General features: G+C 38.5%; 1 protein-coding gene across 2 annotated transcripts in view; it reads left to right on the forward strand.

The window, feature by feature from the left end:
* Window positions 1-23,324, forward strand: part of KIF6 (kinesin family member 6) — a 422,715-nt gene that overhangs the window by 93,305 nt on the left and 306,086 nt on the right. For both annotated transcript variants that reach the window (XM_078055376.1, XM_078055377.1), the window contains one exon: window positions 11,489-11,618. In XM_078055376.1, coding sequence (XP_077911502.1) covers window positions 11,489-11,618 — 130 coding nt within the window. The remainder of the gene's footprint in view (window positions 1-11,488; window positions 11,619-23,324) is intronic.

A 23,324-nucleotide genomic window follows, 5' to 3' on the forward strand; every position in this document is an offset into this window, starting at 1 on the left:
AGTCATGTAGAATCATTCATTTATTCAACAAACATTTATTGAAATCCAGCTTGATTCCACACTTTGTGCTAGGCACCGAGTTTACTAACATAGTCTTTCCTTTCCTGGAACTCAGAGTCGAGTAGGTAAACCTAGTACAAAATAGCATAAGGTGGAATATGAAAACCATCATAAGAGAGGCACAAAGAATGACTAGGGCTTAAAGGAGAAAGAAATCACATTAGGTCAAGTGATCAGAGATTCACAGAAAATGTGGTACATGATATAGTCCTTGAGGGAAGGGGTAGGACTTGGGGCAGTGGAATGTGGCATTCATGTGGACGCAAAGGTGGGGAAAAGCATAGAGCTTATTCTGTCATAGGTAATAGACCTGTTTGACTGGACCCCAGTAAGGGAGTAGGTAAGAACATTGAGACTGGAAAGGCAGGAACGGAAGGACTTGGCAGGAAGGTATAGCTCTCGGAGATTTTTTATTCAAGGGCATAGCAGATTGGAACCACCTTTTAAGAAGAAAAATCAGTCAGTAGCATGTAGGGCTGGAATGAGATGGATGGGAGTCAGAGAGACTCCAGAGCGTTGTGGGAAGTGATGAGGACCATTTAGGTGGCAACGGCAGTAAAAAGGAGGGACAGAACTGGAATACATAATCCAGTTGCTTGACATTTAACTATGAATGAGACTATAACTATGTATGAGAATCACCTGGATTGTTGTTAAAAATGCAGATTCCTGGCCCTCCACCTCCAGAAAATTCAAATGTTTGAATAAACATCCCAGGTGATTCTAATGAAGGTGGTCTGTATTAATCCCTTCCCTTATCCACCTAGGAAAGGTTCTTTTTAGAGATACCAGAAAAATCTCTCCAAAGGAGGAGATGGGCACCTATTGTGTGCTAGTCCCTGTCCTCGGGACTTTAAATGCAGTATCTCATTTGAGGAAGTAGGTATCCTAATCTATGTTTTATGGATGACTAAATTGTGGTTCACATAGATAATGTGATATTTCCCTGAGATTCCATGTCTGCCAAGAATGGACCGGGATATCAAGCTCCGTCCATCAAGCATCAAAGCTGGGGGTGCTGATGCTCTTGCCCTGGAGATCCGTGTTGTATCCTGGCATTCCATCTGAGCTCTGAGCAGACTGTGGTTTCTGGGCTTCTTCAGGCCTCTGGAGCCTCTTGTGTGAGCCAAAGCTTTGAGTCCTGTTCAGCTCTGTCTGTTGTTTGTCTAACACTCTGCAAGACTTGGAGAGTACCTGTTCTTTACCTCAAAGGGAACTTAGTCTAGTAGAACAGACTCATAAATTGGTCATTTCAGACATGATCAGATCAGACATTTCAGATCATTTCATACATACTAAGTGATAAGATGCCCTGGGTTCTTTAACAGTACATGGGAGGATACTGATTTCCACCTGGGGGTTCAGAGAAGGCTGGAGGAAAAACTCTGCCACATTATGGTCTCCAAGCTCAGCTAGGCCCTCAGTCTGCTAAGCAATATCTTCATGTACCCAGTGCTTTTTCTCCCATTACTCACAATAATTATATCAAATGTCTGTCTCTGTTGTCATGTAGTGCCTGCTCCATTTTTCTTCCAAGCCACTTGTATCCTTACCTCAGACAGAAGCTGCCAAATATGAATTCCCCCAACTTGCTGCCTCCCACCTGCTTCCCACTCACCTACTTTTCTCTAGCCTCAGGAAACTCTGTCCTTTTCCAAGTCAATATTTCCACTTATGCTCAGTTCTCCTCTTGGATGGGTAGCAAATCTACTTTATTTGGCCTACACATTTTATGTTTAAAATTTTTTAATTTAGTGCCTTTAGCTGAAGCATGGGTCCTTCAGTTCTTTTTTTTTTTTTTAATCATTCAAGACACAGAGATACAGAGAGAGAGAAAGAGCATGAGCAGGGGAGAGGCGGAGGGAGAAGGAGAAGCAGGCTCTCTGCTGAGCCAGAAGCCGGACATGGGGCTTGATCCCAGGACCCTGGGATCATGACCTGAGCCAAAGGCAGACGCTTAACCATCTGAGCCACCCAGGCGCCTCGGGTCCTTCAGTTCTTATTCCTACCTATTGCATTATATTTTTTATTTGTGTTATTTTTCTGGTCCCATTGAGCATTTTTGGAGATTCCTGGGCCTATAAGCATAGATCTCAAAGTTAAAACTAACTCCAATCTTCAACCGAGTCAACTACTGATATAGCTGGAAGGCAACCTCTTGAGAAGTGGGGCTGCTGTCTTACAGGATGGTCTGAGCAAGTGACCAGTGACTAGTGATGGTCAGTTACACTCTATGAACTTCATGGACTGGCCAGGGACTGCGTTCTTGAAGAAATAGAACATTGTCAATTACCTAACAGAGGGAATAGAGAACCTTTCCAGCCCCAAAATGACACTTCTACCCAAAGCCTGTCCCACTAGCGTAATAACCCGTACTCTGAATGGCCAATTGGAAGAGATCATTCTCAACATCTGAAATGTCTTATATAGGAGGCTGTTTTTGTCAGCTTGGCTACCAGAACAACATACCATAAACTGGGTGGCTTAAACAGCAGACACTTATTTCTTATAGTTCTGGAGACTGGGAAGTCCAATATCAAGGAACTGGCAGGTTTGGCTCCTGGTGAGAGCTCTCTTCTTGCCTTCTTGCTGTGACCTTACATGGTGGAGAGAGAGAGCACTCTGGTCTCTCTTCCTCTTTTTATAAGGGCGCTGATCCCACCCTGTGACCTTATCTAAAACCTCATTACCTACCAAAGGTCTCACCTCTAAATACCATCACATTAGAGATTAGGGCTTCAACATACAAGTTTTTGTGGGGGCACAACCGTTCAGTCCATAACAGAGGTGTTAGCTTTCACCAACTGTTGCCTCATATGTGATGTGTAGAAGGATGGGAAGAAACAGATGCAGCATTTTCACTCATACATCTGGCATGTAAAAATATATCTGTGATATTTAGGGTTGTTAGTCACTTGAGATTAATTAAGGACAGCGAAAACACTGTCACCTAAATCTATTCCATTTTTCTCATATGTTACGTATAAACAAATGCATACAGTTTCTTTTTCTAAGATTAAGAGTTGAAATGCACTTTTAAAATTACGTGTTAGTGTGGATTTGTTTTTCTTTGACTTTCTGTCCACTTAGTCTTCATAATTGCTCTATGAATCATTTGGTTTGGTCTGATACAATGTAATTTTTCAATCTGTTTTAAATTTTGAGTATAAAAGCAAAACCATAAGATTACCTAAAAAAGTATTGACTGGTTTAGGCTTCCTTGGTCACTTTATTCTGTCATTTAGAAGAATACACAGGGTTTGGAAGCCCATCTGACTATTACAGCTCAACAATACAGAAAAAAATGATTACAACTGTTTGAGAGTGTCAGCATCATATATACCAAGCACTTATTATATTACAGGAATCTCAGTTCTTTTGGGGCATTACAAAGAAGTCATACTGTATGTTTATCCTCAATGAACGTACCATTTAGTTGGAATATGCAGCATCCACATGAAACACCACAAGAAACTTCTGCAAAACACAACTGCTCTCAACTGTCCAGCTAATAATGTGTGTACATGCAAAAAAGACATAAAAATGATTTAGAGCTGCAATAGTCTCATGAATGGAGCCATGTCAACCAATAATCTCCTGTCATAGCCTGCTCTCTCAGTGATCTCCTAATTTCACTGGCATATGCCAAGACCAAAGTTCTGACTGAGCTAAGAGCTGGCAGTGCTGCCAAGGTGGGGGCAGTGCTGAGCCAGCCTAGAGAGAGGATGCATGGGGAAAAGCCTTTCCAGTGAAATCTAGAGTGAGGGGAAGAGGATCTCTCAGACAGCTAGAGGGCTCATCTGGACCAGGTGATGAGTGTCACAGGTAACTCATTAATCTCCCTGCTCTGAAACTTCCATGCAGGTTAGCCTATGTATTGTTTAGCTGACTATAATTGACCTTGTGTTTTCAGACTGAGTTCTGGGACAGTTGAAGACTGTAAGATACCAAGTGAAAGTTATTGTGAGCCACAGATCAGACCGATGCTACTCAGGCTGGCTGGCCACCTATTATCTTTTAGTGACTCAATCCAAGAAGGAAACCCTGGGAATAACCCAGGTAGAAGAAATAATGGTAAAAATAGATCCCTTTTACAATAGCAAAAGAAGGTAAAACGTTCAGGTCTTTGTGAAAACAATACAGGTAGTGCATTTTTTGGTGAAAAATAAAAGAAGACTTTGAAGGTAAATGGAAAGCTGTTAATCTGGTTCTGAATGAGAAATGTGAATACCTTGAAGAGGTCAGCTCTTCCCATTATGTAGGGGTTCAGTGAAATTCCAAGCAATATCTTAAAGACTTTAAAAAACAGGTGGGAGTCCAGAGTTTATCTGAAAGGAAAAACAACCAAGATGAGCAAAGAAATGTCTGAAACAGAGAGAAATGAGAGAGGACCCAGTGATGCCATATATTCAAGTTAGGTAAAACTCTAATAATGAAATTGTGTTGTACCACTTCAGAATTGGACAGATGAGAAAGAGAGAACAGATAAACCAGAATTAGATCCTGTAGCATATTATTATTTAATGTGGATAAAGGGAGGAGTTATTCAGTCACTGGATTGAACATTTTTGTTAGTGAATTAACTAACAACTGCTTATAATAGCAGCCCAATTTATAGTGCCTTGACCAAATAGTCTGTCCACCCCTACACCTGACTTCTGCCCTCGCCCTGCCCCAAACCTGCACACAACAGTAAGGATTCTAGAGATGGGAGCCAGGGCTGCTATAGAAGCTTCAGCATGCCACTGGGGCTTCCTTTTATCATTCTGCTGGAACCAGTCTTAGCAGATGGCTTTAGTCCTCATGCAGAATGACTACCCTACCTTCAGCAGCATGTCCATATTCCTGGAAGAAAAAATGAGGCAGGCATGTGCTAGCTGAGCCTGTCCTTTAACAGTCTTCCCCAGAAGCTCTATCCTTTGACTTTCATGTACTTGTCACTGACCAGAATTATGTTACATGGCCAGTTGTAGTTGCAAGGGAGTCTGGGAAACTCTAGTATTTTTAAATAATTCCCTGAACAAAAATCAGACCTTAACAGTTACACAGAAGGGGGCACAGATTCCATAAAGGCAGCCTGCACTGTGAGTCACAATTAGTTATCTGAGGGAAAAAAAAAATCCATGTGGATACTTTATTTCCTTCCCTGCACCTGCATCCTAAAAAATAGAAGAAAATGTATTATTAATACTAAAGGATATAATAACATGCCTGCACTTAAATTTTTACCACAAATCTGCTAAATATTTAGCATAAGAAAATTGTTTTAAGGAAGTATATCAATGCATTATCATTGTTCTTGTGGTGGGGTTCTGTTTTTATTTTTTAAAATTCTTTCTACTTTTTTAAATTTTCAAACTTTTTCACAAGAAGCATGTATGACTTTTATAGTTGGAAAAAAATAAACCTTATGTTAAAATGAAAATAAATAAAAGTAAATAGGTGCAGAACTTGTCAAATGCAATAGCATAATCTTAGAGGTGTATAAAGCTATTTCCCTGATAGGAAATGCTATGGTTTTCCAAAATTAGAAATCCATGGCCTCTAGATCTGTTTACTGCTATAATTCCCCCTAATGTGGAAAACTTGACCACATAATTTTGATGGTGCAACCATGAAGTCTGAATGAGAAAGCAAGTATTAGTGAAAAATGAGAGGAAAAATATTTTCTTTAGAAAAATAAGTTGGTAGCTCTGAAGAAGATAAATTTTTTAGTGTATGGCTCTATAATCACTATATGGAATTAAGTCAAATAAGGCATTTCATTAAATGATGGATTATTTGTGAGTCTGGAACACCAGAAGGAACATGATATTTATGGCTGAATATAGCAAGAAATTAGCAAGAACTCAAGACAGAGAACTGGAAGCTGTTGGCCACTGCTATGGAAATGGAAGACCAAAATGAGAATTACTCGTGATAGTCAAAGACAGAATCATACTAGGTATAATTAATGTGTAGAAGAAACAACACTCTTCTCATAAACATGGATGTTTATAGCAGCTTTATTCATAATTGTCAAAACTTGGAAGCAACCAAGATGTCCTTCAGTAGATAAAGGAATAAATGAATTTTGGTACATCCAGACAATGGAATATAATTCCTTGTTTACTGAGAGTTTTTATCATGAATGGGTGGTGGATATTGTTACTTTTTCTGCACCTGTTGATATGGTCATGTGGTTTTTCTTTTTTAGCCTTGGTATGATGAATTACATTAATTAAGTTTTGAATATTGAACCAACCATGTATACATGGGATAAATCGCACTTGGTGTGGTGTAAATTCTTTTTTTACTTTGTTGGATTTGATTTGCTAATATTTTGTTGAGGATTTTTGCATCTGTGTTCATGAGAGATATTAGTCTTTAGTTTTCTTGCAATGTCTTTGTATATTTTTGGCATTAAGTAATGCTGACCTCATAAAATGAATTAGGAAATAGTTCTTCTGCTTCTTTCCTCTGAAAGAGATTATTGAGAATTGATATAATTGATTCCTTAAATATTTGCTAGAGAAACTGTTATTTTTAGTAGGTGAAATTAAATAACTTAGTTTTTAAAATGTCATGTGATTGATTAGATTCTTCATTATCAGTAAAAAGATACAATATTAGATAAAATTATAAAGAAAAGATATGTTTTTCAATCTACTAGAAAAAATTTTCAATAAATAGAAAAAATATCCATTACTTTTAGTCCATTCTGTCTAGGTTAAGACCAATATAAAAATGGATTACAGATTTGTAAAACTTCCTCAAGGGATGTTCCAATTTTTTATATAACAGAGGACATCTCTTAGATTTTTAGTCAATCTGAAGAAAATCTAACTTTAAAACTATTTAAATGCAGGAAGGATGGTTCCCCTTACACGTCTCCTAAAAATTTGCCACTTCCCTTTTCTCAAATCTTTACCATGAAGAGCTTCTGAGAATGTGTGTTGGGGTGGGGAAAAAAAAAGGAGGTTGAAACCACTGAATGAAAGAGTATTTTCTTCATTAAAATGAATAGTGTGACTGTGTTTTCAACATGTGAAACATATCCATTTATTTAGAAGAACCTGACTGGATCCCCTTCCATTTTCATGAGGCCGGCCTGCTATTGATATTTCTGAGTCAAGGTAACTAACTAGACAGGGTTATTCTATTCTATTCTATTCTATTCTATTCTATTCTATTCTATTCTATTCTATTCATATCTATTCTGGATAGCACCTTCATGTGAATTATTAAAAGGCGCCCCTGCCATCTGTTGGAAAACTGTTGTAATATGCTAGTTTTGTTAGAAGATGCTTTACTGCCCTCTGACAGACATTTTTTCATAATAAATATACAAACTTATGATGTGAATTGCACCCCCTTGGACATGGTGCCATTGTGCAGGGCAGCTGCACAATCACACGGGGCATTTGCAAGTAGGGAAAAAAAACCCAGCACCATGGCAACACGTGTTTACAACATGTAAATGAGAAACCAGATTCATTGCAGTAACTCCTGGAAAGTTCCTGTTGAGCAAGTTGGTGGTATTGGAATGTTGTGGAGGTAGGGTGTGGGGAGGGGAGGGTTCTTTCATTGATGGCTTCCATTATTGAGAACAAGAGCTTGGCTATTGCTCTTTCTCTGTCTTCCAGCCAGTTAGAAAGAGTCTACAAATTCCAACTACTTAGCCAAATGGAAAAGATTCTCTGTTTACAGAGAAAACACAAAGCCCGCTTCTTCCCCATCATTAAGCAGGCCGAGTATACTTAGCAGAACTTTTCCACTTAGGTGTCCAAGTTAAGGCTATCAGTGACTTTTTCCTTGAAATCTAAACATTTTAGAAACATTTTGTAGGGAAAACTATTCACAAGCCCTTTCAAAAAGAATCAAATAATAGTTTGGGGGGTTTCCATCTTGGAATTAGGATGTTTATTTAAGAAACTCTAATAAAGTCCTCTTTCAAGCCCATGAAAATTATAGTCAGAATTGAGTGGCGGACTAAGGATTCAGGAAATAGCTATTGATTTGTGAGAGAGAGAGAAAAAGAAAAGGCCAAGGAATGAAGCAATTTGATGAGAAACTTTTGCTAATGGTTCTTATTTCCCCCACCTTTGAAAACGCATTCCACCAGCAGCAAAGTTTAAAACATTCTCACTCTCAGATTAGCCCACCTAGGCAAGAGTTAGTACTCAGGGCATGGCTCAGGCTGGGCTTCTGTGAGCAAAGGCATGAGAGTGGGTGGGGCTGACACACTGGCTGTCAGGCTTAGTGCAAAAGGGATTTTCAGTGAAGGCAGGCAGGGCTATGAAGGAAGTACAAAGCCTCATGCCCAAGGGATTGGACAGAAGCCAGGGAAGAATCTGAGGAGAAGAACTGGTAAGGGAGATCCTGACTGGAGAGAGAAAGTTGCACCACAGAAGATTCCAGAAGGATGCCAGAGGTAGAGCCTTTTACAGGGTGGCCACAGATGAGCCCTAAGTAGAGAGAGAACCATGAAAGAAGCCAAACTAAAGTGGACGCCAACCTGCTGTTTTATTTACTTTTCAAAACCTCCATGGGCAAGAAATCAGACAATTGTGAGGGAAACATAATATCAGAAAAGCATCAGAGAGATGCATAGGAATGGGTCACAAGAGACAGCTGAGAGTTCTAGACAGAAAAACTGGGGGCGTGTGCAAATTGTATTTTGATCAAAGTGACAAAGCTGGGCAAGGACCTGGAAGTAAATATAGAAGTGTAGTAGTTCTGAAGTAGCCACACTGGAGATCAAAGGTTCTTAGTGATTTAGAAGAAAGAAGTAGCTTAGCCAAATGCCTCTGATGACATTTCACACTTTCCACCTTATGCTTCTAACTATTCTATGTAAATATAATCCCATATCAGTGACCCATTTAGGCTGTCTAACAAATGAACACTTTCAGAATTCCAAACCTGCTTGTTTTCTGCATTTCTTATTTCAGTGAAGTAATGGTGAGAGATGTATGTATGTTGAGTCCCTACCAGCACTTAGGTTTCTTTGATTTGGTAATGTTAAAACCATGTGGATGTTTAGGTAGATCATAATCCCCAGTTGAGCATTAGTTACTGCTGTGGCTGATGGGTGACTTAGTTGACCCATCAGCTGTATGGGAAGTCAGGGAGTAATCAAGAAACTTCCCGAGAAAAGACTAGCTTTTTAAAATTCATGGTGACCTTGCCTATTAGTAGGTGTAGTTCAAGAGTAACTTCCTGCAACCCATAAGATGAGCAATTTTCCCCTTTGGGCATGGGGTGGAACTGGGTGGAAAGTAAAGATAAAGAAACCAGAAATCTCCACCCCATGTATCTACCTTGTAGGGTTATTAAAGATGAATTCAGTGGCTTTCCATCTTGACTGTACGCTAGACTCACTTGGAGTTTTTATGAATTCTGATACCCAGACCAGGCCCCCAGAACCATCAAATTAAAATCTCTTAGGACGGGACCCAGCATCAGCCTTTTATTGTTTGCTTTTAGTTCCACAGATCGTTCCAGTGTGCAGCCAAGGTGAGAACAACTGGATTAAATGAAACAATGCTGGTGCCTGGCACCCTTTGGGTGCCCAAAGAGCATGAGCACTCTCTTCTTTGAATCATTTCCTGCTCCCCAGCCTCCCCCTTTTCTGAACTTGCACAAGATAATGCTGTCTCTGGCTTGGTGGTTCAACATGTATCACAGATGACTTGGCCTCAGAGTTGGAGAATTCATTGTTAGCTCCATGTTGAAAAAGAACTCTCTTCTATTTTCACTTTGAATGTACCATCTCCTCACTTGTTTCCTGTTTTCATCTTCCTTCCAGTATTACTTAATTTCCTGCACCCAGAATCTGTGGATTTAGGGAGAATTCTGACTTCTGTGTCCCTAGTGATTGCATTTAGCTAAACCTTCTCGAGCACTTTAGAAAGTCAGGGTGGGTCTAAAGTTTAAGGAATAGAGAGGGTTCCTAAAAATAGAACACAATTCATCCATTTCAGTTAAAAATGCCTTCATGTTTTCCAAGCATTTTTCAACTCTTAAGCGTTTTTAATAAGCTCACTTATGAGTCTTGTTGAAAAATAAATAAAATACACTTGTTTTCATTAAGGGAAGAGATCTTTTTCCATCTTAGTTGGTATTGTTGAAGGAGACAAAAAGGAGTCCAAAACTTGGCAAAGGACTACATTATTAGTGACATATTGGTCACAGATGTGCTGTGGTAGAGCTACATTTTCTTCCGTCAATTAGTATCTTACCCACAAACTACATATGAAAGCCCAGATAACCTCTTTACCAAAGGGAAGGATGAAAAAAAATGATATTTGCAAAATCTCTATTTTTAAGGTATTCTAAATGTGTTTTTATAAATAGACAAGTGACACATGTCCACTGGCTATTTGTACGTTTAAAGGAGAAATAATGCTAGATGATGCCCTTATCATCGATCCCAAATGCCTTAAGCAAGTGCTGATATGCCGAGGTAATTTTTGGCAATACTAGTGAATTTTAAGATTTTCTTTCCTTAACAATTCTTAAGAAAATCAAGGAGGCACACTCAAGAGTCAGAAGGGAACTCTCTTTAGTAATTATATTGGTTGAATTGGTGGGCCTTTGAAACAGAGTATAAGGAGTTCACATTGTATTCAGTTGCAGAAAGTCCTAAAAAGACTCCAAGGAGAGTATTGACAAGGCAACTCTGGAAACAGAGTTAAGATTCACTTGGGGAGGAAATGATGTTGGCATCCCATGAAGGCAGTTGTAATAGGTGAATGTAATTCCAGACCTAAAGCTTTGACCATAAGGATGTAATGGAGGGAAAAGATATGATGTTAAAAAAAAAAAAAAAGGATTAAGAAACACATTTGATGGACATAAAAATAATAATGACAAACTAAAACTTTATTATAATTTTAAAACTCATCTTGATAAGAAAACTAGACAAGGTAATAACTCCTGGAAGGATGACAGATACTTCAATTTCTAGCATGTTTAAATTGATGAGCTAACCAGTTTGAAAGGTTATGTAAATTGAAAGTGATATGGAATTGAACAAAAGGGAAAAATTAGAAGAAGAATTAGTGCCTTACCTATGTAAGAAGCTGAATTAGACAGAGAAAAAACAATGTAGCCGACTTCCCTGATATATAGGTAGAAGGTTATCTATTTGCATTTTTAATTCGGCAAGAATATGTATGATTTAGTGATCCGACGATTGCAAAGACAGATGGCCTTGAATCAGGAGCTTGTGATATACTTTTCAGCCCCCAGACTATTTAATAGTACTGTCAAGGGAATGTCAGTGTTTTGATGTGTATCCAGTACTGTACAGCGTCTTGTGTATTGTTTGATTTTATAAGTTCAAGATGTAGTACTCTACAGCTTTTTAAAAATAAACCTGTAAGAAGACTTCAGTTCTTTTCATTCTCAAAGTCCCTTGTTTTGTTGCTTCCCATTTCCCTAGGAAAGTGACAATATTCGAGGACCCTGATCAGAACATTCACCTGAAAAACCTGTCTCTCCATCAGGCAGCCACAGAGGAAGAAGCTCTAAATCTGCTCTTCTTAGGAGACACCAACAGAATGATTGCTGAGGTAATAAACTTTTCTCCACAAGCTGCTTTTCCATATTATAAGATCTAATAGAATTTTAGGGACAGAACAACCTCAAAGACAATCTCATCCAGATCTCATGTCACAGATAAGAAATCCTAGATTCAGAGAATTGAGACTTTCCCAGGGTCATTCAGCTTAGTTAAGAAGCAGGGTCTGATCTCTAGACTGGTACCTTTGATATTTTCAATTTTCTACAAATTAGTTTGCAGATAACCAATGGAAACTCCTTAAATGTTTTAATCATAGGAATTTTCGCATAATTTTTGAAATTTAAAAATACACAGTTCATTATTCCTAACCTCAGATCCTCCAAATATTGGAGCATGTTTACAGATCCATATATTTTCATGTATTTAGGAAATTAATATTTATATGGCATTTAGAACAATACATGGAACATGAGAAGTGCTGTATGTATTTGCGGCTGTTGTTGGCAGATCTGCATGTCTACGCCATGGGGTGTAGTAAGTATGCCTCAGTGCAATATTTGGAATGTATTTACACTAAAACTTACTTATTGTTAATCTAACATTGGACCTCACTGGGTGCCTGTATTTCACCTGGAAACCGTAGACAGGAGTCAGGACTGACTAAGCGTGGTCAGAGGCCCGGACCCTAACCAGTTACTGATTGAAGATGGAGCATCACAAAGCTCTCACCCAGCGACACTGAAGTAAAAGAATGGGTGTGGGGGTGGTGTGGGAACAGTTCCCCAAATGAACAGCTTACCATTAACACTGGCACTTCCTTTTTTTTTTTTTTTAATTGAAGTATAGTTAACATACGATGTTATATTAGTTTCAGGCGTACAACATAGTGATTTGACAAGTCTATACGTTATTCAGTGCTTGCCACCATGAGGTGGTCACCGTTGGCCCCATGCAATGTTACTGCAGTATTACTGACTATACTCCCTATGCTGTACTTTTCATCTCTGTGACTGATTTATTTTATGACTGAAAGTTTGTACCTCTTAGTCCCTTTTACCCATTTTACCCATCCTCATCTACCTCACCTCTGGCAACTACCAGTTTGTTCTTTGTATTTAAGAGTCTGTTTGGTTTTGTTTGTTCGTTTTGTTTTTTAGATTCCACATATAAGCGAGATCACATAGGATTTGTCTTTCTCTGTCTGACGTATTTCACTTAGCATGATGCCTTCTAGGTTTATCCACGTTGTTGCAAGTGGCAGGATCTCATTCTTTTTAGTGGCTGGTAATATTCCATTCTTTCTATATACCACATCTTCTTTATCCATTCATCTACTGGTGGACATTTGAGTTGCTTCCGTATCTTGGCTATTATAAATAATGCTGCAATAAACATAGGGATGCCTATTATTTTTGAATTAGTGTTTTTGTGTTCTTTGGGTAAATATTCAGTAGTAGAATTACTGGATCATATGGTAGTTCTATTTTTAATTTTTCAAGGAACCTCCATATTGTTTTCCACAGTGGCTGCACCAGTATGCATTCCCACCAACAGTGCACAAGGGTTCCCTTTTCTTCACATCCTTGCAAATACTTGTTATTTCTTGTCTTTTTGATACTAGCCATCTGACAGGTGGGAGGTGATGTCTCATTGTAGTTTTGATTTGGATTTCCCTGATGGTAACTGATGAACATCTTTTCATGTGTCTGTTGGCCATCTCTATGTCTTCTTTGGAGAAATGTCTGTTCATGTCTTCTGCCCATTTTTTAATTTGGTTATTTGTTTTTTTTGGGTGTTGAGCTGTGTCAGTTCTTTATGTATTTTGGATATTAACCTCTTATCAGATTTATCATTTGCAAATATCTTCTCCCATTCACTAGGTTGCCTTTCTGTTTTGTGGATGGTTTCTTTTGCTGTGCAAAAGCTTTTTATTTTGGTGTAGTCACAATAGTTTATTTTTGCTTTTGTTTCTCTTTCCTGAGGAGACATATCCATAAATATGTTGCTAAGGGCAGTGTCCAAGAGATTACTGCCTGTGTTTTCTTTTAGGAGTTTTATGGTTTCAGGTCTCACATTTAGGTCTGTAATCCATTTTGTGTTTATTTTTGTGTATGGTCCAGTTTCATTCTTTTGCATGTAGCCGTCCACTTTTCCCAGCACCATTTATTGAAGAGATTGTCTTTTCCCCATTGTATATTCTTGGCACTTTCCTTTTTAAACCATGCTCCCTGAGTTCTGTTTTACCTTGTCTCTGATAACAAGCAGTGGGTGAGGTTAGTAAGCTGGGAGGATAAGAAGTCTGAGAAAATCTCTATCAAATGACTTTTTCTTCCTGTCCATTTCTACTTTCCAGAATGTACTGCCTTAGATATAAGATGAATAAATGGAAACCAAATTCGGATAGTGAAAGCATGGTGCTGTCATCTGTTATTCTGAGTCCTTAGTTTTGCTGTTTTTCACCAGTTCTGCATGAATGCTTTCCAATAGACTAACGTATATAGGTTGAGTTTATGTGCCACATGTAACATGGATTTAAGAACCTTGAAATTATTATTTTCATTTAAAGAAAGTTTTATGTGTTTCTTAATTTCCAAATATCTTGTTTTGCTTTCCAATGTTTTGCATTTGTGTTTTGCTTCAACATTAATTGCTCATGTGATCATCCACCGTGATCTTATTTGTCATGATAATTGAAGCTTAAGAAATAAAAGCGGATTCAGAATTAGGGAGAATAATGACAAAAGATTTAGAATGCCCTACTAAAAATCCTGATTCTCCATACACAGAAAGGGCAAACCTAGAGATACAGGATATAACTGAGTCCTGGCCACCAACAGAATATGAAAGAGAGAAAAAGTAAATTTGTAAATGCTATTGGAAAATAGAGAAACCTGTCCCTGCCACGATGCTAACCTTCCTCCAGAGGTGACTCATGCCTACAGAAACCTAGGCCTTCCCCTCACAATTATATTCTCTCATCTTGAATGGGTTACAGAGGGAGGGCTCCTGCCCTGGTTCACCATGACCTCTATTAGCTTGAAAGCTTGGCTATTTGGTATTTCAAAGTTATGCATTAACTTTAGCTGACGGTGTATTTTCAGACTATTGTTTTCTAAAGTTTTGAGGACTTTAAACTTCTTTGTGCCAGAGTATCTGTCATGTTCTACCACCTTACAGAATTCCAACAGTCTTTTCCTATTACTGCTGAGTATCTAATAATAGTATCATAAATAGCTAAAACCTGACAAAGTTCAATCCTAATAATGTTGGTTGTGCATTATTTTTTTATTTATTCATTTTTTTTCTATGTAAAGCCCGATTTCTTTTTTTTTTTTAAGATTTTATTTATTTATTTGACAGAGAGATTGACAGCGAGAGAGGGAACACAAGCAGGGGGTAGTGGGAGAGGGAGAAGCAGGCCTCCCACTGAGCGGGGAGCCCGATGCGGGGCTCGATCCCAGGATCCTGGGATCACGACCCAAGCCGAAGGCAGACGCTTAACGACTGAGCCACCCAGGCGCCCCAAGCCCGATTTCTTTTAAACCAAGTCTGATAGGTTTTGGATGTTTCTGTGCTTGCTTTTTATTTTTTCTTTGGTAGTGATAGCTACTTGTTACATCAAGAACCTGCTCAATAGACTTGGCACTGTTGTGGACACTTTCTACATGTATATGTTATTTTTGATTCTTATTTTATAGATAGAAACTGAGGCTCAAAGAGTTAGACTACTTGCCCAAGGTCACACAACTAACTAGCAAATGTCAGGGCCACGGTTCAGCTTCAAGTCTGACTGATTTAGAAGCTTGTGCTTTTTCCTTTTATTACATCTCATAAGTACAATAATCAAATTGACATATGTCAACTTTTTCAAGGGAGGACATATTTCTGAGTTATTTAAAAAGTATAGCAAGTATTTAGCACTTCAGTTTATCTCTTGAATTCATTGAAAGCAAATACATAAAAATATAAAGGAAGACTAACTATTAATCACTGGAAACACTTTATTATTCAGAGCCTCTAAAAAAGTATGTTTTAGATTACAACCTAGCTGTCAGAATATAATTTGTCAGCACAGAACGAGCTTACCAGGATAAAAAGAACACACTAATCATTTTTTTTAAATGAGGTTCCCAATTTCCCATTTACGCAGAGACATACAGAAGTTGCCATGGTAACCAGGAAACATTTGCAAAACAGAGCCTGAATCTGAGGGACACAGAGTGGAGCTCTCTTTCCTTCAGTGTTCTCTACCCCTAGCCAACATTCTAAGGAAAAGTAATTAAGAGTAGCTTCATCCTCTTCTTATTTATTCAGAACTCTTAAATAATTTCTGTAATCCTACTAATGTTTAGAATAAAACCTGATTGTGTCCTTAGGGTAGGTTTTTTAAAACAGTTGACTTGCTGTGCCAAAGAGGATAAATTGTCAAAGCTAAACTGTGTGTGACCCAGTGTCAAAGCCCACCAGTAGCAAGTATGACTTGATACTTTTCTATCTTATCACTGAAATGTTTCCATCAATTAATCAAATCTAATTGACCAAGACATTCTGCATTTGACTGTTAAGCCCTGCAAAGTCCTCTTGCTGGGACCATTGGCTCAGCCCCACCCATGATCTAGAGCATTCTGTGCCCAAGTGTGGCCTGAGGTAACTTGCACTAGAATACCCTGTAGTAGTCAAGAGACCTTTCTTGGATCTCATTTCTGATCAGTGGATTCAGAATCTCTGTGGTGGAGCCCAGGAGTATGCATTTTAGCATTTTATTTTATTTCTTTTTGCTAGAACATGTACAAAACTGTATTTTAAAAAATTACATTTGTCCCCTCAACTGGAGTAAGCTCTTTCAGGGCCCGGATCTTTTTATATTTTCTTCATCTTTGGGTCCCCAGTATCTCGAGCACTGCCTGACATACAGTAAGTGCTTACAGAAATGCTTAATGAATGCAAAACCTGCAGATCTAAAATTTTTTATTTAATTTAATTTAATTTTAATTCCAGTGTAGTTAACATACAGTGTTATATTCATTTCAGGTGTACGATATAGTAATTAGACACTTTCATACATCATCCAGTGCTCATCACGACAAGTGATCTCCTCAGTCCCCATCACCTGTTTCACCCAAACTCCGACCCCCTCCCCTCTGGTAACCATAAGTTTGTTCTCTATAGTTAAGAGTCTGTTTCTTGGTTTGTCTCTCTCTCTCTCTCTTTTTGCTCCTTGTTCATTTGTTTTGTTTCTTAAATTCCACATATGAGTGAAATCATATGGTATTTGTCTTTCCCTGACTGACTTATTTTGCTCAGCATTATACTCTCTGGCTCCATCCATGTTGTTGCAAATGGCAAGATTCCATTCTTTTTTATGGCTGAGTAATATTCCATTGTACTTATATACCACCTCTTTTTCATCCATTCATCAGTCAGTGGACACTTGAGCTGCTTCCCTAATCTGACTATTGTACATAATGCTGCTATAAACATACTGGTGCATGTATCCCTTTGAATTAGTGTTTTTGTATTTTGGGGGTAAATACCCAATATTGCAATTACTGGATTATATGGTAATTCTATGTTTGACTTTTTGAAGAACCTCCTTACTGTTTTCCACAGCGCTGCACCTGTTTGCGTTCCCACCAACAGTACATGAGGCTTCCTTTTCTCTACATCCTCACTGACACTTGTTGTTTTTTGTGTTTTTGATTTTAGCCATTCTGACAGGTGTGAGGTGATATCTCCTTGTAGTTTTGATTTGCACTTCCCTGATGATAAGGGGTGTTGAGCATCTTTTCATGTATCTGTTGGCCATCTGTAGGTCTTCTTTGGAGAAATGTCTGTTCACATCCTCTGCCCATTTTCTAATTGGGTTATTTGTTTTTTGAGTGTTGAGTTGTATCAGTTCTTTATCTACTTTGGATACTAACCCTCTATTGGATATGTCATTTGCCATCTTAGCATAAATGTGCTCAGGCTAAACCTGGTGGCAGTTTGGGTTTTACCATTAAGAAGCTGGTTGAAACCCACTCTCAGATAAGAATGTGGGCAAGTCCATATTCTACACCCTTGCCAACACCACAAAATCTGAAAGTTCTGCTAATTTGGCAGGCAAAAAAAAAATCTTGTTTTCATTTATTTACCATTTGCATTTCTGTTTTTGTTTATGTCTTCTAATTGTTTTTCTCTTGGAGTCTTAGGGTAAGTCTGTTGATTTGTTGGCTCTATGAGGGCTGAGACTTGGTCTTGTTCACATCCACCATACCTAGAAACAGAACCTGACATATAATAGGTGTTCAGTAAATAATCATTGAATGAATGAACATTAAAGATAATAACTTTTTGCCTTTGTCATATATTTAGCTAATATTTTAAAATTTTATAAATTTTCTTTTGGTTTTTCTTTTTTTTTTACTATAGTTAAGTGGGTCTTTTTATTTTATGGTTTCTGCCTTGGATGCCATGCTTAGACATACAATAGCTCATTGATGAATAATTCTACTTATTAGAAAGCATTTTGTTTTTTTGAATTGAAATTTGATGCCCAGTAGCAACCATCCCATTGTTCACATTTTGACCTGGGACATGGAAAAGGATCATCATCATCAGGAAGGAGTGGATCTTATCAAAGATTTCTGGGGCATGGGGATTTTACCTGAATCTTGAAAAAGGCTATCCTGAATTAATAAAATCAGAGTTCATTTTGAATCCTCCTTCTAGAAGTAGCTTCCATTGTTAGAAGTGCCATTAAATATTCATTTAGAGGAGTTGTAATGTTGCTCAGAGTGAATCATTAGACTAATACAAGCCTCTTTTACAAGCCAGTTTGGACAAGAGAATAGTATCTGGGTTGTCTTCTACCAAAACTTCATAGTAGTGTCTGTTTTGGGCTGAATTGTGTCCTTCCCCCTCCTCTTCATTCATATGTTAAAGTCCTAACCCCCAGTACCTCAGAATGTGACCTTATTGAGAGGTGGGGTCTTTATAGAGGTCATCAATTTAAAATGAGGTCATTAGGGTGAGCCCTAATCCTGTATGACTGGTGGCCTTATAAAATGGGGAAATTTGGAGATGGATACATATCCAGGGAGAATGCTGTGTGAACACAAAAACGCTCATCTATAAGCAAGGAGAGGGGCCTGGAACAGATCTTTCCCTCACAGTCCTCAGAGGGATGAACCAACCCTGCCAACACCTCCATTTTGGACTTCTAACCTTAAGAACCATTAGATGATAAACATCTGTTGTTTAAGCCCCCAGTTTGTTGTACTTTGTCATGACAGCCCTGGAAAACTAATCCAGTGTCCACATAACCTAGACTGTATTTTCTTTCTTTTTCTTGTTTTTAATTTTTTTATTGTTATGTTAATCACCATACATTACATCATTGGTTTTTGAAGTAGTGTTCCATGATTCATTGTTTGTGCATAACACCCAGTGCTCCATGCAGAACGTGCCCTCCTTAATACCTATCACCAGGCTAACCCATCCTCCCATTCCCCTCCCCTCTAGAACCCTCAGTTCGTTTTTCAGGGTCCATCGTCTCTCATGGTTTGTCTCCCCCTCCGATTTCCCCCCTTCATTCTTCCCCTCCTGCTATCTTCTTCTTTTTTTTTTTCTTAACACATATTGCATTATTTGTTTCAGAGGTACAGATATGTGATTCAACAGTCTTGAACAATTCACAGAGCTCACTATAGCACATACCCTCCCCAGTGTCCATCACCCAGCCACCCCATCCCTCCAACCCCACCCCCCACTCCAGCAACCCTCAGTTTGTTTCCTGAGATTAAGAATTCCTCATATCAATGAGGTCATATGATACATGTCTTTCTCTGATTGACTTATTTCGCTCAGCATAACACCCTCCAGTTCCATCCACGTCGTTGCAAATGGCAAGATGTCATTCCTTTTGATGGCTGCATAATATTCCATTGTATATATATACCACCTCTTCTTTATCCATTCATCTGTTGAAGGACATCTTGGCTCTTTCCACAGTTTGGCTATTGTGGACATTGCTGCTATAAACATCAGGGTGCACTTATCCCTTTGGATCCCTACATTTGTATCTTTGGGGTAAATACCCAGTAGTGCAATCGCTGGATCGTACGGTAGCTCTATTTTCAACTTTTTGAGGAACCTCCATACTGTTTTCCAGAGTGGTTGCACCAGCTTGCATTCCCACCAACAGAGTAGGAGGGTTCCCCTTTCACCACATCCCTGCCAACATCTCTCATTTCCTGATTGTTAATTTTAGCCATTCTGACTGGTGTGAGGTGGTATCTCATTGAGGTTTTGATTTGGATTTCCCTGATGCCGAGCGATGTTGAGCACTTTTTCATGTGTCTGTTGGCCATTTGGATGTCTTCTTTGGAAAAATGTCTGTTCATGTCTTCTGCCCATTTCTTGATTGGATCATTTGTTCTTTGGGTGTTGAGTTTGATAAGTTCTTTATAGATTTTGGATACTAGCCCTTTATCTGATATGTCATTTGCAAATATCTTCTCCCATTCTGTCGGTTGTCTTTTGGTTTTGTTGACTGTTTCTTTTGCTGTGCAAAAGCTTTTTATCTTGATGAAGTCCCAAGAGTTCATTTTTGCCCTTGCTTCCCTGGCCTTTGGCGATGTTTCTAGGAAGAAGTTGCTGCGGCTGAGGTCGAAGAGGTTGCTGCCTGTGTTCTCCTTTAGGATTTTGATGGACTCCTGACTCACATTGAGGTCTTTCAACCATTTGGAGTCTATTTTTGTGTGTGGTGTAAGGAAATGGTCCAGTTTCATTCTTCTGCATGTGGCTGTCCAATTTTCCCAACACCATTTGTTGAAGAGACTGTCTTTTTTCCATTGGACATTCTTTCCTGCTTTGTCAAAGATTAGTTGATCATAGAGTTGAGGGTCCATTTCTGGGCCTCTATTCTGTTCCATTGATCTATGTGTCTGTTTTTGTGCCAGTACCATACTGTCTTGATGATGACAGCTTTGTAGTAGAGCTGGAAGTCTGGAATTGTGATGCCGCCAGCTTTGCTTTTCTTTTTCAACATTCCTCTGGCTATTCGGGGTCTTTTCTGGTTCCATACAAATTTTAGGATTATTTGTTCCATTTCTTTGAAAAAAGTGGATGGTATTTTGATGGGGATTGCACTGAATGTGTAGATTGCTCTAGGTAGCATTGACATCTTCACAATATTTGTTCTTCCAATCCATGAGCATGGAATGTTTTTCCATTTCTTTGTGTCTTCCTCAATTTCTTTCACGAGTATTTTATAGTTTTCTGAGTACAGATCCTTTGCCTCTTTGGTTAGATTTATTCCTAGGTATCTTAAGGTTTTGGGTGCAATTGTAAATGGGATCAACTCCTGAATTTCTCTTTCTTCTGTCTTGTTGTTGGCGTATAGGAATGCCACTGATTTCTGTGCATTGATTTTCTATCCTGCCACTTTACTGAATTCCTGTATGAGTTCTAGCAGTTTTGGGGTGGAGTCTTTGGGGTTTTCCACATAAAGTATCATATCATCTGCAAAGAGTGAGAGTTTGACTTCTTCTTTGCCGATTTAGATGCCTTTGATTTCTTTTTGTTGTCTGATTGCTGTGGCTAGGACTTCTAGTACTATGTTGAATAGCAGTGGTGATAGTGGACATCCCTGCCGCGTTCCTAACCTTAGGGGGAAAGCTCTCAGTTTTCCCCCATTGAGAATGATATTCGCTGTAGGTTTTTCATAGATGGCTTTTATGATATTGAGGTATGTGTCCTCTATCCCTATACTCTGAAGAGTTTTGATCAAGAAAGGATGCTGTACTTTGTCAAATGCTTTTTCTGCATCTATTGAGAGGATCCTATGATTCTTGTTCTTTCTTTTGTTAATGTATTGTATCACGTTGATTGATTTGCGGATGTTGAACTAACTTGCAGCCCAGGGATAAATCCCACTTGGTTGTGGTGAATAATCCTTTTAATGTACTGTTGGATCCTATTGGCTAGTATTTTGGTGAGAATTTTTGCATCCATGTTCATTAAGGATATTGGTCTGTAATTCTCCTTTTTGATGGGGTCTTTGTCTGGTTTGGGGATCAAGGTAATGGTGGCCTCATAAAACGAGTTTGGAAGTTTTCCTTCCATTTCTGTTTTTTGGAACAGTTTCAGAAGAATAAATATTAATTCTTCTTGAAATGTTTGGTAGAATTCCCCTGCGAAGCCATCTGGCCCTGGGCTTTTGTTTGTTGGGAGATTTTTGATGACTGCTTCAATTTCCTTAGTGGTTATAGGTCTGTTCAGGTTTTCTGTTTCTTCCTGGTTCAGTTTTGGTAGTTGATACATCTCTAGGAATGCATCCATCTCTTCCAGGTTATCTAATTTGCTGGCATAGAGTTGCTCATAATATGTTCTTATAATTGTTTGTATTTCTTTGGTGTTGGTTGTGATCTCTCCTCTTTCATTCATGATTTTTTTGATTTGGGTCATTTCTCTTTTCTTTTGGATAAGTCTGGCCAGGGGTTTATCAATCTTGTTAATTCTTTCAAAGAACCAGCTCCTAGTTTCGTTGATCTGTTCTACTGTTCTTTTGGTTTCTATTTCATTGATTTCTGCTCTGATCTTTATGATTTCTCTTCTCCTGCTCGGTTTAGGCTTTATTTGCTGTTCTTTCTCCAGCTCCTTTAGGTGTAGGGTTAGGTTGTGTACTTGAGACCTTTCTTGTTTCTTGAGAAAGGCTTGTATTGCTATATACTTGCCTCTTAGGACTGCCTTTGCTGCATCCCAAAGATTTTGAACAGTTGTGTTTTCATTTTCATCTGTTTCCATGAATTTTTTTAATTCTTCTTTAATTTCCTGGTTGACCCATTCATTCTTTAGTAGGATGCTCTTTAGCCTCCATGTATTTGAGTTCTTTCTGATTTTCCTCTTGTGATTGAGTTCTAGCTTCAAAGCATTGTGGTCTGAAAATAGGCAGGGAATGATCCCAATCTTTTGGTACCGGCTGAGACCTGATTTATGACCTAGGATGTGTTCTATTCTGGAGAATGTTCCATGGGCACTAGAGAAGAATGTGTATTCCATTGCTTTGGGAGGGAATGTTCTGAATATGTCTGTGAAGTCCATTTGGTCCAATGTGTCATTTAAAGTCTTTATTTCCTTGTTGATCTTTTGCTTAGACGATCTGTCCATTTCAGTGAGAGGGGTGTTAAAGTCCCCCACTATTATTGTATTGTTGTCAATGTGTTTCTTTGCTTTTGTTATTAATTGTCTTATATAATTGGCTGCTCCCATGTTAGGGGCATAGATATTTACAATTGTTAGATCTTCTTGTTGGATAGATAGTGTCCTTCCTCATCTCTTATTACAGTCTTTGGTTTAAAATCTAATTTGTCTGATACAAGGATTGCCACCCCAGCTTTCTTTTGGTGTCCATTAGCATGGTAAATGGTTTTCCACCCCTTCACTTTCAATCTGGAGGTGTCTTTGGGTCTAAAATGAGTCTCTTGCAGACAGCATATCGATGGGTCTTGTTTTTTAATCCAATCTGAGAGCCTGTGTCTTTTGATTGGGGCATTTAGCCCATTTACATTCAGGGTAACTATTGAAAGATAGGAATTCAGTGCCATTGTATTGCCTGTAAAGTGACTGTTACTATATATTGTCTGTGTTCCTTTCTGGTCTATGTCACTTTTAGGCTCTCTCTTTGCTTAGAGGACTCTTTTCAATATTTCTTGTAGGGCTGGTTTCGTGTTTGCAAATTCCTTTAGTTTTTGTTTGTCCTGGAAGCTTTTTA

This window comes from Halichoerus grypus, chromosome 9 (assembly GCF_964656455.1).
Source record: "Halichoerus grypus chromosome 9, mHalGry1.hap1.1, whole genome shotgun sequence".
NCBI lineage: Eukaryota > Metazoa > Chordata > Mammalia > Carnivora > Phocidae > Halichoerus > Halichoerus grypus.